A 27,438-nucleotide genomic window follows, 5' to 3' on the forward strand; every position below is an offset into this window, starting at 1 on the left:
ATGGAATGTTCTCCAGAATAGATAGCATACTAGACCACAAAAAGAGCCTCAGTAAATTCAAAAAGATTGAAATTGTATGAACAAACTTCTCAGACCACAAAGCTATGGAACTAGTAATAAATTACCCAAAGAAAACAAACAAACAAAAAACCCAACAAACACATGGAGGCGGAACAACATACTTCTAAATAAACAATGGATCAGTGAACAAATCAAAACAGAAATCAAGCAATACATGGAGACAAATGAAAACAAAATACAACAGTGCAAAATTTGTGGGTGCCGCAAAAGCAGTTTTAAGAGGGAAGTACTTAGCAATACCGACTTACCTAAAAAAACAAGAACAATCCCAAATAAATAGTCTAAACTCACAACTAAAGAAACTAGAAAAGGAAGAACAAATGAGACCCAAAGTTAGTAAGAGGGTCATAATAAGGATCAGAGCAGAAATCAGTAAAATAGAGAACAAAGAACAAAAAGAAAAAAAAGTCAATGAAACCAAGAGCTGGTCTCTTTGAGAAGATAAAATAGGCAAACCAAACCCCTAACCAGACTTATCAAAAAAAAAAAAGGGGGGGGGGAGGGCACAAATAAACTCAGAAACAAAAAGGAGTAGTCACAAATGACACAACAGGAATACAAAGAATTATTTGAGAATTCTATGAAAAATGATGTGCCAATAAATTGGGCAACTAGAAGAAACAGACAAATTCCTAGGACAATACAACTTTCTAAGACTAAGAAACAGAAAATCTGAACAGACCAATTACCAGTAACATAATTGAATTGATAATCAAAAAATTCCCAGCAAAAAAATGTTCCAGGACCAGATGGCTTCATAGCTGAATTCTACCAAATTTAAAGAAGAGATAATGCACATCCTTCTTAAAGTATTCCAGAAAGCAGAAAAGGAGGAAAGACTTCCAAACTCATGCTACAGGGCCAGCACCACTCTAAACCAAAACCAGACAAAGATAGGACAAAAAAAGAAAATTATAGGCCAATATGCCTGGATGAACACAGATGCAAAAATCCTCGACAAAATATTAGCAAACTGAATTCAAAAATACATCAAGAAGATTATCCATCACGACCAAGTGGGATCTATTCCAGGGATGCAAGAATAGTAGTGTTCATAAATCAATTAACATCATACATATAAACCAAAAAAAGAAAAAAAAGGATAAAAACCATATGATTATCTCAATAGATGCTGTAAAAGCATTCAATAAAATTCAACATCCATTCATGAGAAAATTCTCAACAAAATGGTATAGAGGGAATGTACCTCAACATAATAAAGGTCACATATGACAAATCCACAACTAACATTACTCAATGGTGAAAAGTTGAAAGCTTTTCCTCTAAGATAAGGCACAAGACAAAGGTGTCCAATCTTACCACTTCTATTCAACATAGTACTGGAGGGCCTAGCTATGGCACTCAGACAGAAAAGCCATCCAAATTGGTAAGGAAGAAGTAAAACTGTCACTATTTGCAGATGACATGATACTATAAGTAGAAAACTCTAAAAACCCCACAAAAAAAACTATTAGAACTAATAACTGGATTCAGCACAGTTGCAGGATACAAAATTAATACACAGAAATCTATTGCATTCCTTCCTATATATCAACAATGAACTAGTAGGAAAAAAATTAGAAAAACAATTCCATTTATAATTGCATCAAAAGGAATAAAAAAGCTAGGAATAAACCTAACCAAGGAGGTAAAAGACCTATACCCTGAAAATTGTAAGACACTCATGAGAGAAATTAAAGAAGACAAAGAAATAGAAATCTATCCTGTGCTATGGAATGGAAGAATATTATACAAATAGTCATCCTTCCCAATGCAATTTACAGATTCAATGCAGTCTCAAAATACCAACTGCATTTTTCAAGGAACTAGAGTAAATAATCCTAAAATTCTTATGGAACCACAAAAAGATCCCAAATAGCCAAAGCAATCCTGAGAAGGAAGAACAAAGCTGGGGGTATTACACTCTCTGCCTTCAAGCTATACTACAAAGCTACAGCAATTGAAACAGTATGATACTGGCACAAGAACAGACCTATAGATCAAAGGAACAGAATAGAGAGAGCAGATATAAACCCATACATATATGGTCAATTAACATATGACAAAGAAGCCATGAATATACAATGGGAAAAATACAGCCTCTTCAAATACTGGTGTTGGGACAACTGGACAGCTACATGCAAGAGAATGAAACTGGATTACTAACTCCATACATAAAAGTAAACTCAAAATGGATTAAAGACCTAAGTATAAGACATAAAACCATAAAACTCTTGAGCCAAGTATGAGCAATTTTTTCCTGGACATATCTCCTCAGGCAAGGGAAATAAAATAAAATGAGCAAGTGGGACTACATCAAATTAAAAAGCTTCTGTATAGCAAAGGAAACCCTCAACAGAACAAAAAGGCATCCTACAGTATGGGAGAATATATTTGTAAACAATTTATCCGATAAGAGGTTAGCATCCCAAAATATATAAAGAACACATATGCTATAACACCAAAAAAACAAATAACTCGATTAAAAATTGGGCAGAGGACCTGAACATTTTCCCAAAGAAGAAATACAGATGGCCAACAAGCACATGAAAAGATGCTTCACATTGCTAATCATCAGGAAAATGCAAATTAAAACCACAATGAGATACTACCTCACACCAGTCAGAATGGCCACTATCCAAAAGACAAGAAATAACAAGTGTTGATGCTGCTGTGGAGAAAAGAGAACCTTCCTACATTTTTGGTGGGAACATAAATTGTAGCCACTGTGCAAAGCATTATGGAAGTTCCTCAAAAAGCTAAAAATAGAAATACCATATGACCCAGTAGTTCCACTTCTAGGAATTTACCCAAAGAAAACAAAATCCTTGATTCAAAAAGATACATGCACCCCTATGCTTATTGCCCCATTATTTACAGTAGCCAAGATAATGGAAGCAAACAAAGTGTCCATAATAGATGAATGGATAAAAAAGTAGTACATACATGCAATGGAATATTATTTAGCCACAAAAAAGAAAGAAATCCTGCCATTTGCAACATGGATTGACTTAGAGGGTATCATGCTAAGTGAAATAAGCCAAGCAGAGAAATACCATATGATTTCCCTTATCTGTGGAATCTAAAAATAAAACAAAGGGAACAAAATAGCAGAAGACTCATAGACACTGAGAAGCGACTGGTGGTTACTGTGAGGGAAGGGTTGGGATGGGTGGGTAGGGAGGGCAAGGGGAATTAACAGGGCACAAAACTTCTCAATCATAATATACGCTGGCTACAGGGATGGTAGTACAGCATGGAAAACAGCCGGTGATTCTGTAACATCTTCCTATGTTGACAGATAGTAACTGCACAAGAGTGGGGTGAGAATTTAATAATAAGGGTAACTGTTGAACCACTGTGTTGTAAACTCAAAATCAATATAAGATTGCATATCAACTATATTTCAATTAAAGAAAAAGAAGGCAGATGCATTAAATAGATGGCTATGAATGAAGGACCAGGAGACATCATAATTTGGCAAGGCGAGGCTGTGTGAGGGCACTATCAGGGACATTCAAAGCAAAAGCCAGGTTACAAGAAAACTGTAATAAACTGAATTCTTAGTTTGAGGTTTCAGGGATCAATTTAGGAAGAGAATTCCTGGAGGCAGGTAGGAAGTTGAAACTGAAAAGAGGATGAGGAGCCAGGGCTGTCTTTAAATACTTTCTAATCATCCAAAAAAGAAAAGATGAGTTTATACATGTGAGAAAAGGTTGAGAAAATAAAACTGGATGTCTGGCCAGAAAGGCAGACAGTACACTTGGAAAAGGAAATTTCATTTTAAGTCCAACAAGAACTTTATTTCAGCTCCACTCAGAGCAAATGCCCTACTGAGAAGGCACCTACAAGCTTTAAGTCGGAGGCAGAATTTAATTGGGTGACTGTGAACTTTTGTGAATTTTATTTCAAGTCTATCAAGTAATTACACTTTTAGTTAACTACAGTTTCCAGCATGGGCAATGTGATAAAAGAGATAATTCATTCACAAGAGGGGAGAAACAGCAGCCTACATTAGTACGAGCATGTCATCCACTGTTAGGCAAACTCTTAACTGACCCTATATGCTTTTAAAAATTAAGGCTTTCCCAAGGAATAGACAGAATTAAGAAAGAACTGGAAAATGATAAGTTTAAGTACTGGGAGAAGAACCAAAGAGGTACTTTTTCACCTCGAAAAGTTCCACAGAGACAAGAATAAAAACATTCACCTTGAAAAGCTTCACAGAGACAAGAATGAAAACATTCTTAGGGATAAAGGTTGTATACTCCTCATTCAAATTTCTTTCTAGTAAAGAATACTAGAACCATTTTAAAATTTGCAGTTTATTTTGTTAGGCCACTTCAGTTTCATTCTCCTTAAAATTTAGTAGAAAGTCATTACCAAGAATTTGGCTGATATGAAAGTATCTGTATAAATCTCTTTTTCAATGTAATACACAAAAATCAATGCATTGATTTTCAAATGAGCACTAACCACATTTCTTTTTAGGCAGACTGAAAAACCTAGGGCACAGAATTGAAGTGATTCACTGAGGCAAACAAGCAAGACAAAAGCCCATGTGCTAGTCAACTGTCTCTCTTTCTCTGAAAGTTCAAGGCCTTGCTCTTCACTTTTACTTTTACTACAAAGAGGAAATTACTGTCACTTCTTGGGCATATTTCTCTTATTGTGGTTGTTCTAAGGAATTCAGAGACTAAGGTTAACTGAAATACAGAGCAGAACATAAAACTTTAATTGCTACAAAGGAGTAGAAAGAAAAACACAGACAGTAAAGATGCGGGGAGATTTAAAAAGAAAAAAAAAAAGTAGGCAAACTCTTAACTGACCCTATATGCTTTATTTCAGCTCCACTCAGAGCAAACATTAATAAATTGCATCCCACAACATTAATGACCTTCCTGCATATAAGAGGGCTTTTTTTAAAACATTATACAAAACATAACAAGTGTTGATGCTGCTGTGGAGAAAAGAGAACCTTCCTACATTTTTGGTGGGAACATAAATTGTAGCCACTGTGCAAAGCAGTATGGAAGTTCCTCAAAAAGCTAAAAATAGAAATACCTCCTCCTAACATTAATAAAATCTTAGACCTGTTAATTTAGACTTAGGACGTGACTCTGTCTTCCTGCCCCATAACTCCAGCTTCACTGTCTCTCTGGAATAAAAAGTGGACAAATATCAACAGCAGAGTAAAAGCTGAAAGTCTCCCAGAATGGGTGGGAAGGAGGAGGAGGGGTGTATTCCCTGTGGAAGGAGACAAAGCCCGATCTACATTCCAGGGAAATCTGACTAGTCCAAGTTTTTCCTTAAATACAGATTGGCCTGTCACTAAGCCAGGCTCTGTAATCTTCCCAGGCTGCCCCAGCTAGGCAAGCCAGGAATCCCTTGTAATTAATCAACAAGAATTTTCCCACCCACAATAAAGTAGACTGGGGGAGGGGAAGCAGCAGAGCAAGCTTTGTAGCCAAAAGAATCCTAGACTTTGGTGTAATACCTAACTAATCCAAGAAAACAGATGCAGAAAGCACAGGAAATGCCCTACAGTGACTGACAAAATGAGGTAGGAACCTTTTCATAGTACTGCTTTGCTGGAACCCAAGTTGAAAATTTTAAATCATTAAGAAGTAATTATCAAAAAAAGTGAGACCTGTTGACACTACACACTTTTTAAAATACCCTTAAAGATGGGGATGGACCCATAAACTCTTCAGAAGTAGACACCAGGCATATTGATTTGACACTTGAGACAATAACTTATTCTTCAAATGTAACTTCCTTTGATTAAAGCTCTGTGGTTTGAATGGATAAAAGAGCATGATTAATACATTACATATCCATGTCTACTTCTTGCTTTCACTTGCAAAGGAAATGGCCTTGCTTGTCCTTGTTCATTTACCCACCCTTGCAGCCAGTGTGACTGACTCAAGGTAACTTCACTGAAAACTTACTCTGACAAGGTGCAAGGAGTGAGGAGTATAGAAGGATTAGAACCAAGGCATCCAATACAGCTACTGCCAGCCATGTGTACCTAGTGAGCACTTGAAATGTAGCCAGTAGGAATTGAGATGTACTTAAGAAATATATTTACATACCTAAATAAGCATTTGTATGTCTATATATACAGGCATATAAATATTTCAGACTTTGTAGGCAGTGAAGTCTGTTTTAACTATTCACCTCTGCCACTGTGGCAACCAGAGACAATATGTAAACAATGGAAGTGGCTGTGTTCCAATAAAACTTTATTTACAAAAACGAGCAGCTGTGGGATGCAATTTGCTAACCCCGAACCCTAAAAAACTTATAATTTTGGAAATTCTAAAACACTGGGGTAGGTGCAGAGTGAAAACTAAGATCCCTATGGAGCCTTGGGGAGACATGTGTCTGCTGTCACCACTATCACCAGTACTTCCAACTAAGAAAGGAGTCACTTAAGTACAGGACAAATCTCCCTGCCACAAGCTGCAGTGGCCCAGAAGTCAAGAAATCCTGAAAGCTTGTGGTCCCAAGGACTCTCACATCTTATCCACTTTTGCCATTTCCTATAATTCAGGCCCAGGAATTATAAGAAAGAGTTCAAAACCAGGACTACAGCAGTTTTTTTTTTTTAAAAAAAAAGCCCTCTTATATGCAGGAAGGTCAGAAAATCTTTCTGCATTTGAAGAAGGATAAACTGCTTGCATGGATAATGAATACCATTCTAGGGAAAGTCTTAGAATCACACCTGAGATGCAAACAGCAAGCCTGCTGGTATTTATCTGATTTTCTGTTACTTTGGAAACTATGCTCTATCCAAGTATTTTTCAACCCAGATAGTAGAAAGCAGATGCATCTATATGAAAATGTGTGTAAGTTAATTCCTTTTTCAAGTTTAATTTTTTATCACAGGAATGCATATACACAGATTAAAATGACGTATCAAAAGCAGGCCTCTTCTGCCCCATCCTGCCACCACCTCCACTCCAGCTCCAACTCACCAGAAGCAACTAAGCTGAAAACTTTAGCTATTTCATCTGGTATTTACCATCCTTTTTCTAAATACTGTATTTATACCACAATTTCTTATTATTTGTTTTATATGCCTTCAACTGAACATGAGGACAATGCTTACAATCCACCCTCCCACACATCTCTTTCCCCAGCCTTCGAAATTTGGAGTTCACAATATATAAATTGCACCCTTTGTTTAAAGTTGAGCCATGTGGTATACTAAGCTTACTTTCCTGTCTCGCACAATTTTTTGCTTGCTTGGAGTGAAGGGTTGCTTCATTTTTCTTTTCTTTAGTTTCCCATATTCTTACCACTGAATTATTCCCACTCTCTCTGACAGACCTAAAAAAATCTCCTCCCAATACATTTAAATTCGTGAGGTATTCTATTCATTTTCCTACTGGGGACATCTTTTGCAGAGCCCTGTGTCCTATCTTAACAGGACTGGTTACTTCCTAGGCAGGATACACAGTTATCATCATGAGATTTACCCAGACTACCACTTATAGGATTCCCTATTTCCTTGATTCCATATCTCACTCTTTCTCTGTTTACCCCTTCATTTAGGAAAACCACATCCTTTCTAACGTAGGGTACATTAGAAAGAAACTTTTTAGATTTTTCATCTATGTCTCTAACTCTACTTTGCCATGTGATTGAAAGTTGGTCCTTGAACAAAGTTCTGGATTGGAAACCATTATCCTAAGAATACTGTGAGAATTTGTTCTATCACCCCCAGCTATTGCTCTTAAGAAGGCTGTTCTGAGTCTGATCCGCTGTATGCAGTCTGTTTTTCTTTTAGGATCTTCTCTGTATTCACATGATTCTGAAATTTTAGGATGATGTTACTTGGTACAATTCATTTTCATTGACTGTTTTAGGAATCCACCCATTGGAACTTTCAAATAGGAACTTTACGTCCTTCATTTCCAGTAAATTTTACTCTGTGGTTTCTTTCACAATTTTTCTCTCCACCATTTTCCTTGTTTTCCTTTCTAGAACTCCAATTTTTCATATCAAGACTGAACCTGTAATTTTCTTTTGATTTCTCCCCATTTTTATCTATAATCCTTTTACTCTACTTTGAGTGGTATCCCTCAATCTTCTTCCCTTCCCATATTTAATTGAATTATTTCCATTATGCACATTTTTAATTTCTAAAGCTTAATCCTATTCTCAGAAATTTCCCTTGTTTATAAAATTTTGCTCTTATATATGGCTATAATAGTTTCCTTTATTGCTTTGAAGATACTAATTACAGTGTTTTAAAAGTCTTCTTCTGCTTCCTAGATCCTCTCTGGCCCTCCAAGTTTGTTCATTCACTTTTTTCTCTCTTTCCCTATTCTCTAGTTCTCTGTTTCTCAAGTTCCTTAACTGTCTGGTGACACTCTTTTGTCCATTCATATTTAAGAATAGACAATGCAATGCTGATTAGAGATTTTGTGTACATGGTGGGACTTATTGACTGCTGGGGTTTGGGAATCCAAAGGGGCCTCAGAGATTTGGTTGGGGGACCTACATACATCCCCTACTAATATCAGACAAGCAGACTTTAAGTTAAGAAGTATTACTAGAGATAAGAAGAGACATTTCATAATGACTAAAGATTCAACAAAAAAACAATCATAAATGTTCTTTTACTGGTTCTCTATAGAGAACTCTTTTATAGTTCTCTAGTACCTATAACATAGACTCAGGATATACAAGGCAAATCTAAACAAAAGGACAAACAAATATACAAATCTAAAAATCATAGTTGGAGATTTTAATATACCTCTCTCAACTGACAGGACAAATGGACAAAAATATCAGTAATACATAGCTGATTTTTACAACATAATTAACAAACCTGACCTAAGTGACATACATATTTCAATGTACCTGACAACCATCACATTTTCAAGTGCTTACAGAATGTTTACCAAAATAGAAGAATTATACTAAACACCAATAATAAAATGATTATTAGAAATGTCCAAATACTTAAAAATTATATAATATACATTTTTAATGAGCATAGAATTAGTTTTCTTAGAAAGGATTAACTATTTTAAAGATGCCTGTAAGCACTACTTACTTTAACAGCAAATTTCTTTGAAGACATGGCTTATTGATTCCAGAGTATTACAGACCTTTAATAGAAAAAAAAAAGTGATTAGTACATATATCAAAATTTTTTTCTATATGGATATTATATAGGAGAAAAGTTGGCTGAATAATCAAAAATCAATAGGTATTTGTGAGATGAGTGTCCACATACAATGGGTCTTAAAAAATACATTATACTGAATTAGTAATTTTAAAGCCATCAACAAAGAGAAGGAAAGTCCAGATGTATTCTACCGAATGTTTAAATAATTAACACCAACTCTCCACGAACACTTAAAAAACAAAAGCATAGGAAAAAATCTTAAATGACTCTATGAGGCCAGTATTATCCTTATACCAAAGCCATAGACATCACAAGGAAGGAAAATTACACACCAATATCCCTTATTAATGAAGACACAAAAATACTCAACAAAATACTACAAACCAAACCTGGCAACATATAAAAAGGATTATATACCATGACCAAGTTGGATTTATCCCAGAAATCTAAAGTTGACCTAATATCTGGAATTAATCAACACAATACACTATATTAATAGAAAAAGGGAAAAAGCCCACATGATCATCTCCATAAAAAAAAATAATTTGGGCAGGAGAAAATGGCATTGTGAGAAATGAGGCAGAAACCTGTTCCCAAAATCACATAAAACAAGAAAATATAGCAAATACAACTAATCCTGAAAAAGCAACCCAAAGGCTGCATAACAGACTGAAGAACAGACTGCCTGCATCTGGGGGAAAAAAAAAGACCTCACACCACAGAAAAGGGTAAAGTACCAAAGCCACAATCCGGTGGGACCCAAGCCCTCCCTCCTCACCAGCCCACAAGTAGGAGGAAGAGAAATGGAGCCGGGAAGGAGTAGAAGCCCAGGACTGCTGAACACCCAGCCCTGGAGATCTGCTCTAGGAGCATGAACCCACGTTACATGGTGCTCTGGAAATTAGTGGGGTTGGAGAGCAAAGACAGGCAGAATACTCACAGAGACTGGGATTCCAGCCACTTGTAGAGAATAGGTATGCACTACTGGCACCCCTGGGACAAAAGAAAGGTGGGCACTCTAAGGGACTTCCCAGCAGTGAGGGGGTGCTAATGGGGCAAAGATTACACAGAACTCTCTGCGCAGGAGAAAGGTGTACAAAACAATCCTGGCACACTCAGCCCAGCAGGTTAGGAACTCTCAGGAGCTTCAGATGCTCCATGCGCCTGGTGGGCAAAACAGTCCAAAGGCCCCACACTGCAGTACACAACCTGCTGCTCCTTCCTCTCAACAGGAGCTGGTCCCACTCACCTGCTGCCCCCACCATCACATCAGGCCAGCCGGAGGGCAGCTACAGGGGCATAGCACAGAGGCTCCTTCCTGCATGCTCTGGCCACTGGACCTGGCAGTGGAGGCAAGCATTACAGCCACAGGCAGGGAACCCTCCTAGCCAAGCTCTTTCCCCCAGGTATGCACCGATTCTGCTCACCTGTGACCTCTTTCATTGCTCCTGGTACATGGCAGTGCCAGAGAATAGAGCTTCTGGGCACTAGAGGGCACAACCTACACAAAATTATCATTCCATAGGAAACACTGAAAAAATGAAACAGCAAAGGAATTTGGTCCAAACAAAATTACAAGAAAAAATGCCAAAAGAGGGCTTAGTGAAACTGAAATAACCAACCTTATTGATAAAGATTTCAAAATAAAAGTAATAAACATGCTCATGGAGCTACAGAAAAATATTCAGGATCTCAGGGAGGACTTCAAAAAAGAGAGAGAAATTTTGAAAAATACAGTATGTGAAATGAAACACACAATGGAGGGATTTAAAAGTAGATTAGAAGAGGTAGATGGTAAATGAAATAGAAATTGGAGAACAGGAAAACAAAGAAGCTGAGGCACAGAGAGAAAAAAGGATCTCTAGGAATGAAAGAATAATAAGAGAACTGTGCAACCAATCTAAATGGAACAATATTCACATTATAGGGGTTACAGAAGAATAAGAGAGACAAGGGGATACAAAGTCTATTTGAGGAAATAATTGTTGAAAACTTCCCAAATCTGGGGAAGGAAATAGTCACTTAAGTCATGGAAGTGCAGAGATCTCCTAACACAAGGAATACTAGGAAAACAACACCAAGACATGTAATAATTAAAATGGCAAAGATCAAGGACAAGGAGAGAGTATTGAAAGCAGCCAGAGAGGAAAAAAAAAAAATCACTTATAACAGAAATCCTATCAGGCTTTCAGCAGACTTCTCAGCAGAAACCTTACAGGCCAGAAGGGAGTGGCATGATATATTTAATGCAATGAAACAGAAGGGCCTCAAACCAAGAATAATCTACCGGCAAGACATCATTTATATTTGAAGCAGGGATTAAACAATTTCCAGGTAAGCAAAAGTTGAGAGAATTTACCTCCCACAAACTGTCTCTACAGTGTATCTAAAAGGGACTGCTTTAGATGGAAGTGCTCCTAAAGTTAAATAGCTGTCACAGGAGAAAAGAAAACCACAGTAAAGGAAGTAGACCTCTTAATTACTAAGCAAATACAAAATTAAATCAAATACTCACAAAGTCAGTCAAAGGATAAACAAGAATACAGAAAATGACACCTAATATATAAAGAGTAGCAGAGAAGAAGAAGAGGAGGGGGAAAAAAAGAACCTTTAGATTGTGTTTGAAATAGTGTAACAAGTGAGTTAAGATAGTCTGTTAGATAGAAAGGAAGCTGCCCTTGAACTTTGGTAACAACAAATTTAAAGCCTACAATGGCAATAAGGACATATCTATCAATAATCACTCTAAATGTAAATGGACTGAATGCACCAATCAAAAGACAAAGAGTTACAAAATGGATAAAAAGCAAGACCCATCTTTATGCTGCCTACATAAGACTCACTTCAAACCCAGACATACACAGAATAAAAGGGAAGGTATGGAAAAAATTATTTCATGCAAATGACAGTGAGAAAAAAGTAGGAGTAGCAGTACTTATATCAGACAAAATCGATTTCAAAACAAAGATAGTAACAAGAGACAAAGATGGACATTACATGATAAAGGGGTCAGTTCAACAAGAGGATATAACCATTATAAATATCTATGCACCCAATATAGGTGCACCTAAATATGTGAAACAAATACAGAATTAAAGGGGAAATAGAATTCAATGCAGTCATTTTAGGAGACTTCAACACACCACTCACATCAAAGAACAGATCAACCAGACAAAAAATAAGTATGGAGACAGAGGCACTGAGCAACACATTAGAATAGATGAACCTAACAGACATTTACAGAACACTCCCACCCAAAAGCAGCAGGATACACATTCTTCTTAAGTGTACATGGAACATTTTACAGAATAGATCACATACAAGGCTACAAAAAGAGCCTCAGTAAGTTCAAAAAGATTGAAATTGTGCCAACCAGCTTCTCAGACCACAAAGGTATGAAACTAGAAATTATGGAAAGAAAACAGAAAAACCCATAAACACATGGAGGCTTAACAGCATGCTCCCAAATAATCAATGGATCAATGACCAAATAAAAACAGAGATCAAGCAATACATGGGGACAAATGAAAACAACTCAACAGCCCAAAACCTGTGGGATACAGCAAAGGCAGTTCTAAGAGGGAAATACTGAATACAGGCCTAACTCAACAAAGAAGAACAATCCCAAAAAACAGTCTAAACTCACAATTAATAAACTAGAAAAAGAAGAACAAATGAGGCCCAATGTCAGTTGAAGGAGAAACATAATGAAGATCAGAGCAGAATTAAATAAAACAATAAAAAGAATAAAAAGAAGAATAAAACAACAGAAAGAAACAATGAAACCAGGAGCTGGTTCTTTGAGAAAATAAACAAAATAGATAAACCCCTACCCAGACTTACTGAGACAAAAAAGAGAGTCTACACACATAAACAGAATCAGAGATGAGAAAGGAAAAACCACTACAGACAGCATAGAAATACAAAAAATTACCAGAGAATACTATAAAAAATATGCCAACAAATTAGATAACCTAGAAGAAATGGACAACTTTCTAGAAAAATACAACACTCCAGGACTGACCCAGGAAGTAACAGAAAGTCTGAACAGACCAATAACCAGCAACAACATTGAACTGGTAAATCAAAAAACCACCTAAGAGCAAAACCCCTGGACTAGATGGCTTCATAGATGAATATTATCAAACACTTAAAGAAGACCTAATACCCATCTTTCTTAAAGTTTTCCAAAGAGTAATAGAGGAAAGAATATTTCCAAACTCATTCTATGAAGTCAGCATCACTCTAAAACCAGACAAAGGCAACACAAAAAAAGAAAATCACAGACCAGCATCCCTGATGAACACAGATGCAAAAATCCTCAAAAAATTATTAGCAAACCGAATTCAAAAATACATCAAAAGGACCATCCATCATGAACAAGATGGGTATATTCCAGAATGCAAGGATGGTACAATATTCGAAAATCAATCAATATCATACACCACATCAACAAAAAGAAGGACAAAAATCACAAGATCATCTCAATAGATACTGAAAGAGCATTTGACAAAATTCAACATCCATCCATGATAAAAACTCTCAACAAAATGGGTATAGAGGGTAAGTGCCTCAACATAATAAAGGCCATATATAACAAACCCACAGCCAGCATCATACTTAACAGCAAAAAGTAGAAAGCTTTTCCTCTAAGATTGGGAACAAGACAAGGATGCCCACTCTCCCCACTTCTAGTCAACATAGTACTGGAGGTCCTAGCCACAGCAATCAAACAATACAAAGAAATAAAAGGCATCCAGATTGGTAAGGAAGAAGTTCAACTGTCCCTGTTTGCAGATGACATGATATTGTACTTAGAAAACCCTAAAGAATCCACCAAAAAAGTACTAGAACAGTTACAGGATACAAAATTAATACACAGAAAACTGTTGCATTCCTATATACTAACAATGAATGAGCAGAAAGCAAAATCAGGAAAACAACTCCATTTATAATTGCATCAAAAGGAATAAAATACCTAGGAATAAACCTAACCAAGGAGGTGAAAGACTTATATCCTGAAAACTACAAGACACTCTTAAGAGATATTAAAGAAGACACCAATAAATGGAAATACATCCCATGCTCATGGATAGGAAGAATTCATATTGTCAAAAAGGCCATCCTGCCTAAAGCAATTTACAGATTCAATGCAATACCTATTAAAATACCAACAGCATTCTTCAACAAACTAGAATAAGTAGTTCTAAAATTCATATGGAAACACAAAATATTCAAGACATTCCTGAGAACAAAGAACAAACACTCCCTAATTTCAAGCTCTACTACAAAGCCACAATAATCAAAACAATTTGGTACTGGCACAAGAACAGACCACAGACCAATGGAACAGACTAGAGAGCCCAGATATAAACCCAACCATATATGGCCAATTAATATATGATAAAGGAGCCATGGATATACAATGGGGAAATGACAGCCTCTTAAACAAATGGTATTGGCCAAACTACATGTAAGAGAATGAAACTGGACTATTGTCTAACTCCAGACACAAAAGTAAACTCAAAATGGATCAAAGACCTGAATGTAAGTCATGAAACCATAAAACTCTTAGAAGAAAATATAGGCAAAAATCTCTTGAATATAAAACATGAGCAACTTTTTCCTGAGCACGTCTCCTTGAGCAAGAGAAACAAAATAAAACATGAACAAATGGGATTACATCAAACACTAAAAAAGCTTTTGTACAGCAAAGGACACCATCAGTAGAACAAAAAGGCATCCTAGAATATGGGATATTATATTCATAAATGATATCCAATAAGGGGTTATCCAATAAGGGGTTAACATCCAAAATATATGAAGAACTCACATGACTCAACACCCAAAATACAAATAACCCAATTAAAAAATGGGCAGAGGATCTGAACAGACACTTTTCCAAACAAGAAATGGAGAAGGCCAACAGGCACAGGAAAAGATACTCCACATCGTTAATTATCAGGGAAGTGCAAATTAAAACCACAATGAGGTATCACCTCACACCAGTTAGGATGGCCAACATCCAAAAGACAAGCAACAACAAATGATGGCAAGGATGTGGGGAAAGGGGAACCCTTCTACACTTATGGTGGAAATGTAAACTAGTTCAACCATTGTGGAAAGCAATATGAAGGTTCCTCAAAAAATTAAAAATAGAAATACCACTTGACCCAAAAATTCCACTTCTAGGAATTTACCCAAAGAAAACAAGATCTCTGATTCAAAAAGACATATGCACCCTTACGTTTATCACAGCACTATTTACAATAGCCAAGATATGGAAGCAACCTAACTGTTCATCAGTAGATGACTGGATAAAGAAAATGTGGTACATATACAAAATGGAATATTAATCAGCCATAAAAAGAAAACAAATCCTACCGTTTGCAACAACATGGATGGAGCTAGAGGGTATTATGCTCAGTGAAATAAGTCAGGTAGAGAAAGACAAGTACCAAATCATTCCACTCATTTGTGGAGTATAACAGCAAAGCAAATCTGAAGGAACAAAAACAACAGCAGACTCACAGACTCCAAGGGACTAGCAGTTACCAGAAGGAAAGGGTTGGGGACAGTGAGTGGGGAGGAAGGGAGAAAGGGATTAAGGGTACTATAATTAGCACTCACAATATAGGTAGGTCATGGAGAAGACAATACAGCATAGAGAAGACAAGTGATTACTCTATAGCATCTTACTATGCTGATAGACAGTGACTGCAATGGCTGGGGGTAAGTACTTAATGATATGGGTCAATGTTGAAACCACAATGTTGTTCATGTGAAACCTTCATAAGATTGTATCTCAGTGATACTTTAATAAAAATAATAATAATTTAACAAAACCCAAAACCCTTTTTTGATTAAAAAAAATCAACATACTAGGAATAGAAGAAAACATCCTCAACCTGGTAAGGAGTTCTATTAAAAACCCACAGGTAAAATGATGCTTAATCATGGAAGACTGAATGGTTTCTCCCCTAAGATGAGGAAAAGACAGTGATGTCTACTCTTGCCACTTCTATTCAACTTTGTATTAGTGGTGGTAGTCCAGGCAATTAAGCAAGAAAAAGAAAGAAAAGGCATCCAGATTGAGAAGGAAAGAATAACAGTAATTCCATTCACAAATGACACCTTCTTATATGTAGCAAATTCTGAAAAAAAAAAAAAAAAAAAGAACTATTGAATTAAACAAATTTGGCAAGGTTGTAAGATGTAAAATCAATATTAAAAAGCATCTATATTTCTATTTACTAGCAATGAATAATCCTTATGTGAAATTAAGAAAACAATTCCATTTTCAATACCATCAAAAAGTTTACCAAAAAATTAACAAAGGAACAAGATTTGCACACCAAAAACTGTGAAATGTTATTGAAAGAAATTAAAGACTTAAGTAAACAGACAGACATCCCAGTTCATGGATTGTACATATTGTTAGGATAGCAATACTTAAGAAACTGACTTACAGATTCAACAAAATCTCTATCAAAATCCCAGCTGACTTCTTTATAGACATTGACAAGCTCATCCTAAAATGCACATGAAAATGCAAGGGATGCTGGCGAGGATGCAGAGAAAGGGGAACCCTCCTACACTGCTGGTAGGAATGTAAACTAGTTCAACCATTGTGGAAAGCAATATGGAGGTTCCTCAAAAAACTAAAAATAGAAATACCATTTGACCCGGGAATCCCACTCCTTGGAATTTACCCAAAGAATACAACTTCTCAGATTCAAAAAGACATATGCACCCCTATGTATATCGCAGCACTTTTTACAATAGCCAAGATATGGAAGCAACCTAAGTGTCCATCAGTAGATGAATGGATAAAGAAGATGTGGTACATATACACAATGGAATACTATTTGGCCATAAGAAAAAAACAAATCCTACCATTTGCAACAACATGGATGGAGCTGGAGGACATTATGCTCAGTGAAATAAGCCAGGCGGAGAAAGACAAATGCCAGATGATTTCCCCCATTTGTGGAGTATAACAATGAAGCAAAACTGAAGGAACAAAATAGCAGCAGATTCAGAGACTCCAAGAATGAACTAGTGGTTCATTACCCAAAGGGGAGGAGTGTGGGAGGGTGGGTGGAGAGGGAGGGAGAAGGGGATTGAGGGGTATTATGTTTAGTACACATGGTGTGGGGGATCACAGAAAGAACAGTGTAGCACAGAGAAGGCAAATAGTGAGTGGATCTGTGGCATCTTGCTGCACTGATGGACAGTAACTGCATTGGGGTATGGGTGGGGACTTGATAATGTGGGTAAATGTAGTAACCACATTGTTTTTTCATGTGAAATCTTCATAAGAGTGTGTATCAATCATACCTTAATAAAAAATTTAACAACAACAAAAACTTTAAGTAACTTAAAAAAAAAAAAAATGCAAGGGATATGGAGTAGCCAAAACAGTCTTGAAAAGGAAGACAGTACTAGCATAAGGATAGACACAAAGATTAATGGAATAAAATTAAAAGTCCAGAAATAGGCCCTTACACTGTTGTTTTTTTAACAAACATGCCATGACAACTTAATGGGGAAAGAGCTTTTTCAACAAATAGTGCTGAGACAACTAGATATTCATATGCAAAAGAATAAAGTTGGACCCCTATATCACACTATATACAAAAATTAACTCAGAATGGATCAAAGATCTAAATGTAACAGCTAAAATCATAAAACGCTGGAAGAAAACAGGTATAAATTATAATTTATGACCTTGCTTTAAGCAGTAGTTTCTTAGATCTGATATCACAGGCACAAGTGAGAATACAAAAAAACTGGCAAATCAGGTGTCAGTAAAATTAAAAGCTTCTGTCCTTTAAAAGACAGTATCAAGAAAGTGAAAAGACAACCCACCAAATGGGAGAAAACATCTGTAAATTATATATCTGAAAAGGGATCCATGTCTAGAATTATAAAGAACTCTTACAACTCAGCAATAAAAAAACAAATAACCCAACTTAAAAATGGACAAAGAATTTGAGTAGACATTTCTCCAAAGATATACAAATGGTGAAGTATAGGAAATTATGCTCACCACCATTAGTCATCAAGGAAATACAAATCAAAGCCATAATGACATACTACTTTACACCCACTATTATGACAAAAATAAAAATCACAAGCAATAACAAGCATTGACAAAAATGTGGATAAATCAGAGACCATAAGAAGGGACTAGCGGTTACCAAAGGGGAGGGGAGGGGGAGGGCTGGGGAAGGAGGGAGAAGGGGATTGAGGGTATTATGATTGGCACACATGGTGTGGGGGGGATCATGGGGAAGACAGTGTAGCACAGAGAAGGCAAATAGTGACTCTGTGGCATCTTACTACACTGATGTGCAATGACTGCAATGGGGTATGGGAGGGACATGATAACAGGGTGAATGTAGTAACCACATTATTTTTTCATGTGAAACCTTCATAAGAGTGTAGATCAATAATACCTTAATAAAAATAAAAAATAAATAAAAATAAAACTGTGATAGCTGAAATAAAAAATATTAAATAGTTCAATAAGTCATTCAGTAACTTCAGAAAAAAAAAAGAAAAAGAAGAGAGAATAAATTAAACATTTAAAGGACCTAGGAAGACCAACACATGACAATTACAACAGAAACAGATTCATTCATTTTATGGTATATATCAGACACTGGTAACAAAAAGAATCTTTAAAAAGTGTGGGTGGGGGTGGGTAGGAGGGGTGTCTGAAGCTGTGGTTAAGATAATATTTGGCCCCAAATTGCCCAAAGTAAATCTGAAAACTAAAAGGCAATAGGGAAATATCTTCCAAATTTTGAAGAAAATTGCTTCCAATCTCCAGTTGCATTTAAACACGAGATGGGGGTGAGGGGGGGACATTTTTAGATATGCAAGGTCTTAAAAAATTTAAGTCTCATGCATCCTTTCTCAGGAAGCTATTAAAGATGTGCTACACCAAAATGAGGAAATTAACCAAGAAAGAGGAAGATACGGGAAACAGGAAGGCCGAGGCAGGCGAAAAGCAGAGGAAATCCCAGGATCCAGTGAAAGCAGGTCCCTGCATGAGACAGTGGGCTAGCTCAGGAGAGGACCATCAGGGAAAGCTACAGCTGCTTGCAAGGCTCCAGGAGATGCATCTTCAGAAGTGTCTGCATGTATGCAGATGAATTTTAGACAACTGATGGAGAATATGAGATCGAATTAGGACAGATGCATGAAAGCTAAGCAACTGAGTAACAAAGCAATTATTGATTCCAGGGTAAACAAAAATAGCACAGAAAATAAAAAATAAGTTTTAACAACTCAGTTACAACTAGCATTCATAGTCACAATAACAAACACTGAATCCTGGCTAAGTAGCATTATGTTTACAACATTACAAGGATGGGGAACATGAATGCATGTGTATTATCACATGTTAGGGGCACAGGGGTGAAGTCCAGCAAAAGCTCCCTTTGATGTTAATGGAATGCTTCAGGAGCAAAACCTAAACCAAGAGAAATAATAATAATAATAAGCACCACAACAGCAATAATAAAGCAGAAATACAGCAAGCAATTTAGTGACATGGACCCAATTCTTAAGTGCTAAACCCTCCTGCAAGTTGAAGAGCGTGGCTATGGAGGAAGGAACGGGGTGGAAAGGATGTTATAACTGGAGCCTTGTGCAGGGACCTATCTGCCCATTTAAATCATTTGCACAGTAACACTGTACAAAAGAAAAGGAATGCAAGCCACAAATGTATTTTTAAATTTTCTAGCAGCTGTGTTTCATATAAAGGTAAACATAAACAGGTGAAATTAATTTTAAGAATATTTTTCATTTAAACCAATAAATACAACATATTATCATTTCAACATGTAATCAATATATAATATTTACTTACATTCTTGGTGTTTGAAGTCTTTGAAGTTAGGTGTGTATTTTATATTTCCAGCACATCTCAATTTGGACTGGCCAGATGTCAAGTGTTCAATGACTGTAGTTAGTGGCTACAAAAATGGACAACACAGTTGAGAGCACTTGGTTTTATTATAAGAAAAGTGCTGACTTCTGTGTCCCAAATTCCTAATTTACAAAATAGGGATAGTAACACCTAACTTGATATGACTGAAAGAACTAAGTAAAATGACCTATAAAAACTCCCAATATAATCATTTATAGACACTAGGCACTCAATGAATGTTAACAATTACATTACTTAGTCAATGATGATTTTTAAGAATCAGATTAATTTAATTATTTTTTTAAATCTCATAACCTTTGATTCTCATTTTTTAAATAGACAAAAACATCTTTACCCAAACCCTAAATTATTTTAATTGTTTCTATCCTCTGAATGATGTAATGTTTATGATTTAGAAAAATTTGTAATGATTTTCATCTTAGCAAGCCCATTCAGACAAATGTGAAAATGGAAAAAATAAGTTCCTAGAAAACCAGGAACATGTGTTTGAAAACAATATGTATAAAGGTTGTCCTGAAAACTCTAAATAGATCTTCAGATTATATTATTTGAGCCTGATAAACATGAAGTCAGTCCCCTTATGTAAATTAAGTCAGGCTTGAATAACTTCTGCTAAAAATTTAGGGAATCCCTGACCAGGGGTACTCAGAGGAAGTTCACAAGTGGTTTAATTAATAGAAAAAAGGGGGAGACAGTTCTGTAAGAAAGTACCCAACCAAGCTGAAGGGTGTGTGATCTAATTATGTTTCAATTATATTCCTTTCCCGAAGGACAGGCAGACCACACAGAAGGCTACAGCAAGGCTTTCCAACCATATCTGCATTAGATAGCTTATGAGCCTCATCACAGTGAAGGTTACACTTTCAACTCACATTAAGGTTCCAGTACTCATTTTTTTTTCTTTTTTCTTTTATCAGGAAAGCAAGAGCAGCTGCATTTACTTTTTAAGGACTGGATTCTTCTAAAAGTATCATCAAAGCTCAACCTGAAAAATATGATCTGTAGGAATCTTGGTCTGCTACTGTAGAACAGGCTGCAAGGGAACACGAAACTTTGTAATGCATTTTGCATATTTTTAATCCATTTATTATTACCAGGTTACAGTATTTAACCTTTCAACGTATTTTATTTTTTCATGTGTTTCCACAATGTTTGAGGCCTCAAAAAGTCCACATTTTAGGGCTAAAAGAGACGGCCCTGATGTCTATTTCCTTAATGAGAACCTGGGGGACCAGATCAGGGTCTCTCACAGCTGAGGGCCAAGGGCAAGAGAAAAGTCATGTCTGCTCACTGAGGGCAAACAAGCACCATCTGTCACCTGCAGGACTGCCAAGGCCAGTAGCTAACTGGGCTGACCGGGTAGGCGGGCCGCCCTCAGCCTCCACCCCACTGCCAATCAAGTCCCCAACACAGAGAATGACTTCAAATAAAGTTATATGAGCAGTGGTTCTCTCCTGATAATCAAAGAAAGTGAAAGAGAGAGAGAGAGAGAGGAAGAGACAGAGACAGGAAGGAAAAAAGGAACTCTATAGCTATGGAAAATGTGGTTTGAATTAACTTAATTTACCATTATGCTATGAGATACGGCATACTTCTTCAAAAACAAAAATTAAAGTCTACCTAGATAAAGCCCATAATGCATCTGGACAGCCAACTGCATAGACCTTGAACCTGCATATTTGCTAAAATCATTTTAGACAAAAGAAGGCATATTTCCTTTGCTTCATTACAGCATTAGGCACAGGTGCAGGAAATGAACCAAACAGTGAACTTAAGTCTGAAATGAACTGAACCAACATGCTAATTCCTAAATACGGTAAGAGCACATTTACCCATCCCAGAAGGAGCAGATTCTCAAAGATGAATAGCCCTCAGAGCACTGCTTAACACTAGAGGGTACTCAAAAAATGTGTGTGAATAAAAAATATCCCAGATAATAGGGGCTGAGTCATTTATGCACACGGCCATCTTATTTTTGCTGTTTTTAGGGAGGTTTTCCAAAAAATATTAAAAATTTTTATGACTTTCATAAGAGATACTAGAGTGGAAATTCCTTTGATATTCCTGATGAAAATTATCACTTGTCATCACTCCAGGCAATATACATATTAATGTACCTCTGACTGATGCTGGGTCCTACACAAAGCTGCTCCACAGCAGAGCCAAGTGAGGTTTCTGCCAGCTTTCCCAGATTCCCCATGTGCTGTCAGAGCACCTATCTCCCAAGGCTCCCTCTCCCCTCAGTTCTTCAGCTTGGTAAGATTCACGTAGAAAGCTAAGGGACCAAGTCTGTCAAGTTAATAGGATGTTTTCCAAGCCTTTCATACATGGATTTGCATGGACTTCAGTGTGGGCTTAAGCCCTCTCTCTTAGGTAATAAAATAGCTGTTATCATTACTCCAGGCTTACAGTTCCTAAAATAATTACATCACTGAGTCATGATACAGTGGAACATGCCCTCTGGATTTGAGCCTCAGCACTTAATTCTCTCTGCCTCAGTAGGACAATGCTGTAGACAGGTGGACTCTAAAACCTCTTCCATTTCTTATTCTTTGTGATCCAAAAACAGTAGCAGTACAGCAGTACAGCCATACAAATAATACCAAATACACAAATTCTTCCAAAGAATAAATAAGAGGGGAAACTCCCCCACAATATATTTTATGAAGGCCTGATAGCAAAAGCAGACAAGGGCAGTGTAAGAAAGAAAAATCTATATTTTATCGAATCTATACATGAACATCCTAGACAAATAGAAGCAATCTGAATCTAGCAACACAGAAAAACCTCACCAGAACCGAGTAAGGTTCACTTGAGGAAGGCAAGGTTGGTTTAACACTAGAAGAATCATCATATTAAAAATCGAAGCAGAAAAAAAAGCATGTGATCATTTTAACAGAGGTAGAAAAAAATGTATAAACATTAGAATCTGAAAACAGAAATTTCTTTCAGAAAAAAGCACCTACTAAAAATGTAGTAATCATGCTTAATGATGAACCATTCAAAGCAATTTCTTTGAAATACATAGAAAGCATAGATTTTTAAATATTTAAGCTAGCATCTCACAAATATAAGATACCCAGGAATAAATTTAATAAAAAATGTGTGAGAATTTCTCAGATTGCTCTTCTAACTTAATATACATTTCTAACCACAGTCTTGTACAGGAAATCTAAGAAAAAGCAATAAGGACTATAATACTTGTAAAAGGAAAAGAAAAACAAAGGAGGGAATTGTCTTGCCAGATGGAGCAAAGCTATTACAATGTCACAACAAATATAATATGCAATGGCAAAGGGGTAAACAAACAGGCCAAAGGGACAGGCCACATAGACCAGAAACAAACCCACACATTTATGGAAATGGATGATAGAAGCAGCTCTGCAGATCAGCAGGAAATGAAGAGACTATTCATTCAATAAATTGTGGTTGAACAACTGCTTATCCACTTGGAAAAAAATGAAATTGGAGCACTATTTCACACAACACACAATAATCCATTACAGATGGGCTAAAATTTCAATGTGGGAAATAAGAATCTTTCAGAGAATATCTTTATGAACTCACAGTAAGGAAGGAGCTTTTTAACTAGACACAAAAAGTACAAACAATAAAGAAAAAGAATGGTAGATTTGGCCATATTAAAATTAAAACTTCTGTACAGACTTGAAAATACTTGCAGTCCACATATCCCACAGAAGTCTTATACCTAGAATATTTAAAGAACCCTCAAAACTTCACCATGAAAAAACAAACAAGGCAAAAAATGGGCAAAAGCCATGAACAGATACTGCATTAAAGATGATATACTGATAATAAATAAGCACATGAAAAGATATTCAACATCATTAGCCATCAGAAAAATGCAAAATAATACCCCAATGAGATATCACAACATAGATACTAGAATGGCAAATAAAATATGATAACACCAAATGTTGGGGAAGATTCAGAGAAAATGGACCTCACATACATTGCTGGTGGGATTGTAAAAACAGTACAGCCACACTGAAAAAGAGATTGGTCCTATAAAACTAAACAGGTACTTACCAGATGACCCAAAAATTTCATTCCTGGATATTTATCATAGAGAAATGAAAACCTAGGCTTGCATAAAAATCTGAACACAAATGTTCATAGCAACTTTATTCATAATAGCCCCAAAATGGAAACAACCCAGATATCCTTCAATGTTGAAAGGTTAAACAGACTGTGGTAGAACTACGCCATGGAATATTACTCAGCAATAAAAAGGAATGGACTAGCTACTTGGCTGGATAGCAAGAAAATTTTGCTTATTGAAAAAAAGGCAACTGAAATGGTTATATAATGTATGATTCCATTTTTATATAACATTCTTGAAGTAACGAAGTTACAGAAGTGAAGAACAAATTAGTAGTTGCCAAGGGTTAGGAATTGGGAAGGAGTATGTGGTTATAAAGAGGTAGCAGGAGGCAGCCTATATCAATTAAAATCCATGCCTTGATTGTGGCATTGGTTACACAGACACGTGATAATACATGCATGTAAAATAGGCTAAATCTGATGAGGTCTGTGGATTGTACCAATGTCAATTTTCTCGTTTTAGTAGTTGTATGATTTATGTAAGACGTTACTATTGCAGGAAACAGTGAAGGGTACCCGGGGCTTCCCTTTTTTGCCAACTTCCTGTAAATCTATAATCATTTCAAAATAAAAAGCTTTAAAAAATTAAAACTCTGTTCATCAAAATACACCATAAAGAAAAGTTGGAGGGCACAAACTGGGAGAAGATATTTATAAGATATATAACCAGCAAGGATGAGAATCCAAAATAAAACAGCCCAACAGAAAAACAAAGGCAGTGCGTGGAGCAGGCAGCCCTGGCTCCTGGCCAGTCTCCACCGGTCTGGCAAAGTGGCAGGGGTAGGAATGGGGCGAGGTTCCTGACCATTTCTATTATCTGTGCCTTCAGAGCTGTGCAATGTCCAATCATGAGTTTCCTACCTCCTTTGGGGAGCTGAAGGGCATATCCCACACTGCCCTTTTATAAAAGCTTAAAAGCATTAAGTCTAACTATAGAAAGATCATTTACCAGGGAATCTGGGAACAGCACACACTTGGTTCTCTTCTCTCACTGCAGGCACACAGCCTGTCATTTGGGACAGAACAGATGACAGTCAGAGACAGTCCCATCTGCCTCCCACAAGAAGGAAAACTAGTACTTGGTGATGCCAGGAGGTTTAAGACCCCCACAACTGGTTATCCTCTAAGTCCCCCACAACCACCATAGCTTCCTGAAGTACTCCTGTCTCCATCCCAAAACCATCACGAGTGGTACCTGAGCAGAAGTCCCTGCTCCAAACCCTTCAGTGGGCTCTCCCTGAGCACTGCAGGCCCTGTCAGCCCCTGCCTACACATCCATCTCAGGCTCAGGCAACCTCACAGCTTCAGCACCCCCACACAGCCAACTCCCTCAAGTGTCCCTGACCCTGCAGCTCCAGCTCCCCAACCTTCACAGGCATGCAATGCTACAGAATGTCCTCTCCCCAAGGTGAGTTATCCTCCAAGCCCTGACTCAGTCACCACTCGTTTCTTTGGAGTCCTCTATGAATCTCCAGAGTGATCACTCCCTGCTCCTGAGCCACACCTGCACCTCAACCACCTCTACTCTCTCACTTAGCTCCCTGATTTATACCTAACTCTGGTCCTCAATGTCCCTCCTCTACCTGACCAGAAGCATCCTGAGGACAAGGTCCATTCCTGTCCTCTCTGATAACTGGTGCATGGTCCAGGTATGCATCACAAGTCTGCTAACTTGAGTCTGTTTTGTTACTAAATAAGTGGCTTCAGACTGTGTTATTTTGTTTTTATATTTATACCTGTTATCTAATACATCATTTCTGCCCCGAATTCCATATTAAACCTCTTAAAAGGAAGCCAAAGCACTCTGGACCTATTTTAATACATAAATAACTTACACCTATCATGCAGCTTAAGTTGACAGGGTTGTAATGCATATAAACATATAAACAAAAGACCAAAGTGTTTCGTTTTGAAAATAATGGACAACAGATCAGAGATATGGTTGAAGTTTAGGCCATAAATTTGAGTTTTTCATTGCATATTTTTTTTGTTTCTAATATACAGTTCACCCTTCAACAGCAAGGGCTTGAACTGCATGGGTCTACTTATACAAGGATTTTTTTCCAACAAATATACAGAATTAGTAATTGGACACAAAGCAGCAGATTCTATAGGTGATGTGGTTCATAGAAATGGAAAGGAAAAATGTTGTATGTAGTGGTCCCAACGGGTACTACCCACATGGTGTTCTCAGCACCATGCTCTAATCAACTGAGCTAATGGGCTGCTGTCTGAATTAAGGAGAAATGGTGGATCTGAAAGGAGCAAACATGCTGAGGCCAGGAGGGGAATACGCAGAGGAAGTAGGCAGGAGATCTTTGCTCCTTCTAAGGGGGCCCTCCCAGTGGAACCTGACCCACCTACAGACAGGGGTCAACTCTGGCAGGGATCCTCCTATTTCTTTTCTAGTTTTCTACTCTTTGTTGCACCACAAGTTAATTGACCCATTTTAGTAGGCTATTAGTATTTAAGTGTTGGAGGAGTCAAAAGTTATAAGCAGATTTCAACTGGGAGGTGGGTATCACAGCCCCAAATCCCCAGCATTGTTCAAGGGTATGAATAGAAGAGTTATTACTAGACTCTCTATTAATTAAATTTTAAATTTTGGAACATCATGAGGTTTTTTTAAAGTTGTTTTACTGATCATTAAAAAGTAAATGTGTGCACAAACACACAAAACAAGTATATGTCTTGAAAAATTACTTTCCTAGGCTCTTAAGTTGCTTTTAGGAGGGAGCAGCAAGCTCAGAATCTGCAGTTAAACCATCAAAGTTAAAAAGTCTTGTCATCAGAACTGCCAGTTCAAATCTAAATTCGGTGGAATTTTTATTTTATTGTCTGTTTTTAAGAAGTTCAGGACAATCTCCAAAAAGATCAATTTTTTCAAATATCTTAAAACATAATTTACATAAGCATGCAAAAAAGTTAAAGTATATTATAAATCTTACAAAAACATCTCATCCTCTACTCTGCATTCTTGAGCCCACTTTCTCTGGCCTGAAAACAGGCATTCTTTCACAAAGAGGAGATTTTGAGTGTGTGACCCCACCAAAAATATGTGTGCTTAAGAGTCTTTACTGGAGAGGGAAAGAGCCAAAGATCCTTAAGAAAATTAATTTGGGGA

At 36.9% G+C, this 27,438-nt stretch overlaps 1 protein-coding gene across 3 annotated transcripts in view; it reads right to left on the reverse strand.

The window, feature by feature from the left end:
* SLX4IP (protein) overlaps window positions 1-27,438 on the reverse strand; it is a 220,846-nt gene that overhangs the window by 188,916 nt on the left and 4,492 nt on the right. For all 3 annotated transcript variants that reach the window (XM_057502727.1, XM_057502726.1, XM_057502724.1), the window contains exon 2: window positions 9,152-9,206. In XM_057502727.1, the coding sequence (XP_057358710.1) occupies window positions 9,152-9,178 (27 nt within the window). In that variant the 5' untranslated portion in view covers window positions 9,179-9,206. The remainder of the gene's footprint in view (window positions 1-9,151; window positions 9,207-27,438) is intronic.

Source organism: Manis pentadactyla, chromosome 5 (assembly GCF_030020395.1).
Source record: "Manis pentadactyla isolate mManPen7 chromosome 5, mManPen7.hap1, whole genome shotgun sequence".
Taxonomy (NCBI): domain Eukaryota; kingdom Metazoa; phylum Chordata; class Mammalia; order Pholidota; family Manidae; genus Manis; species Manis pentadactyla.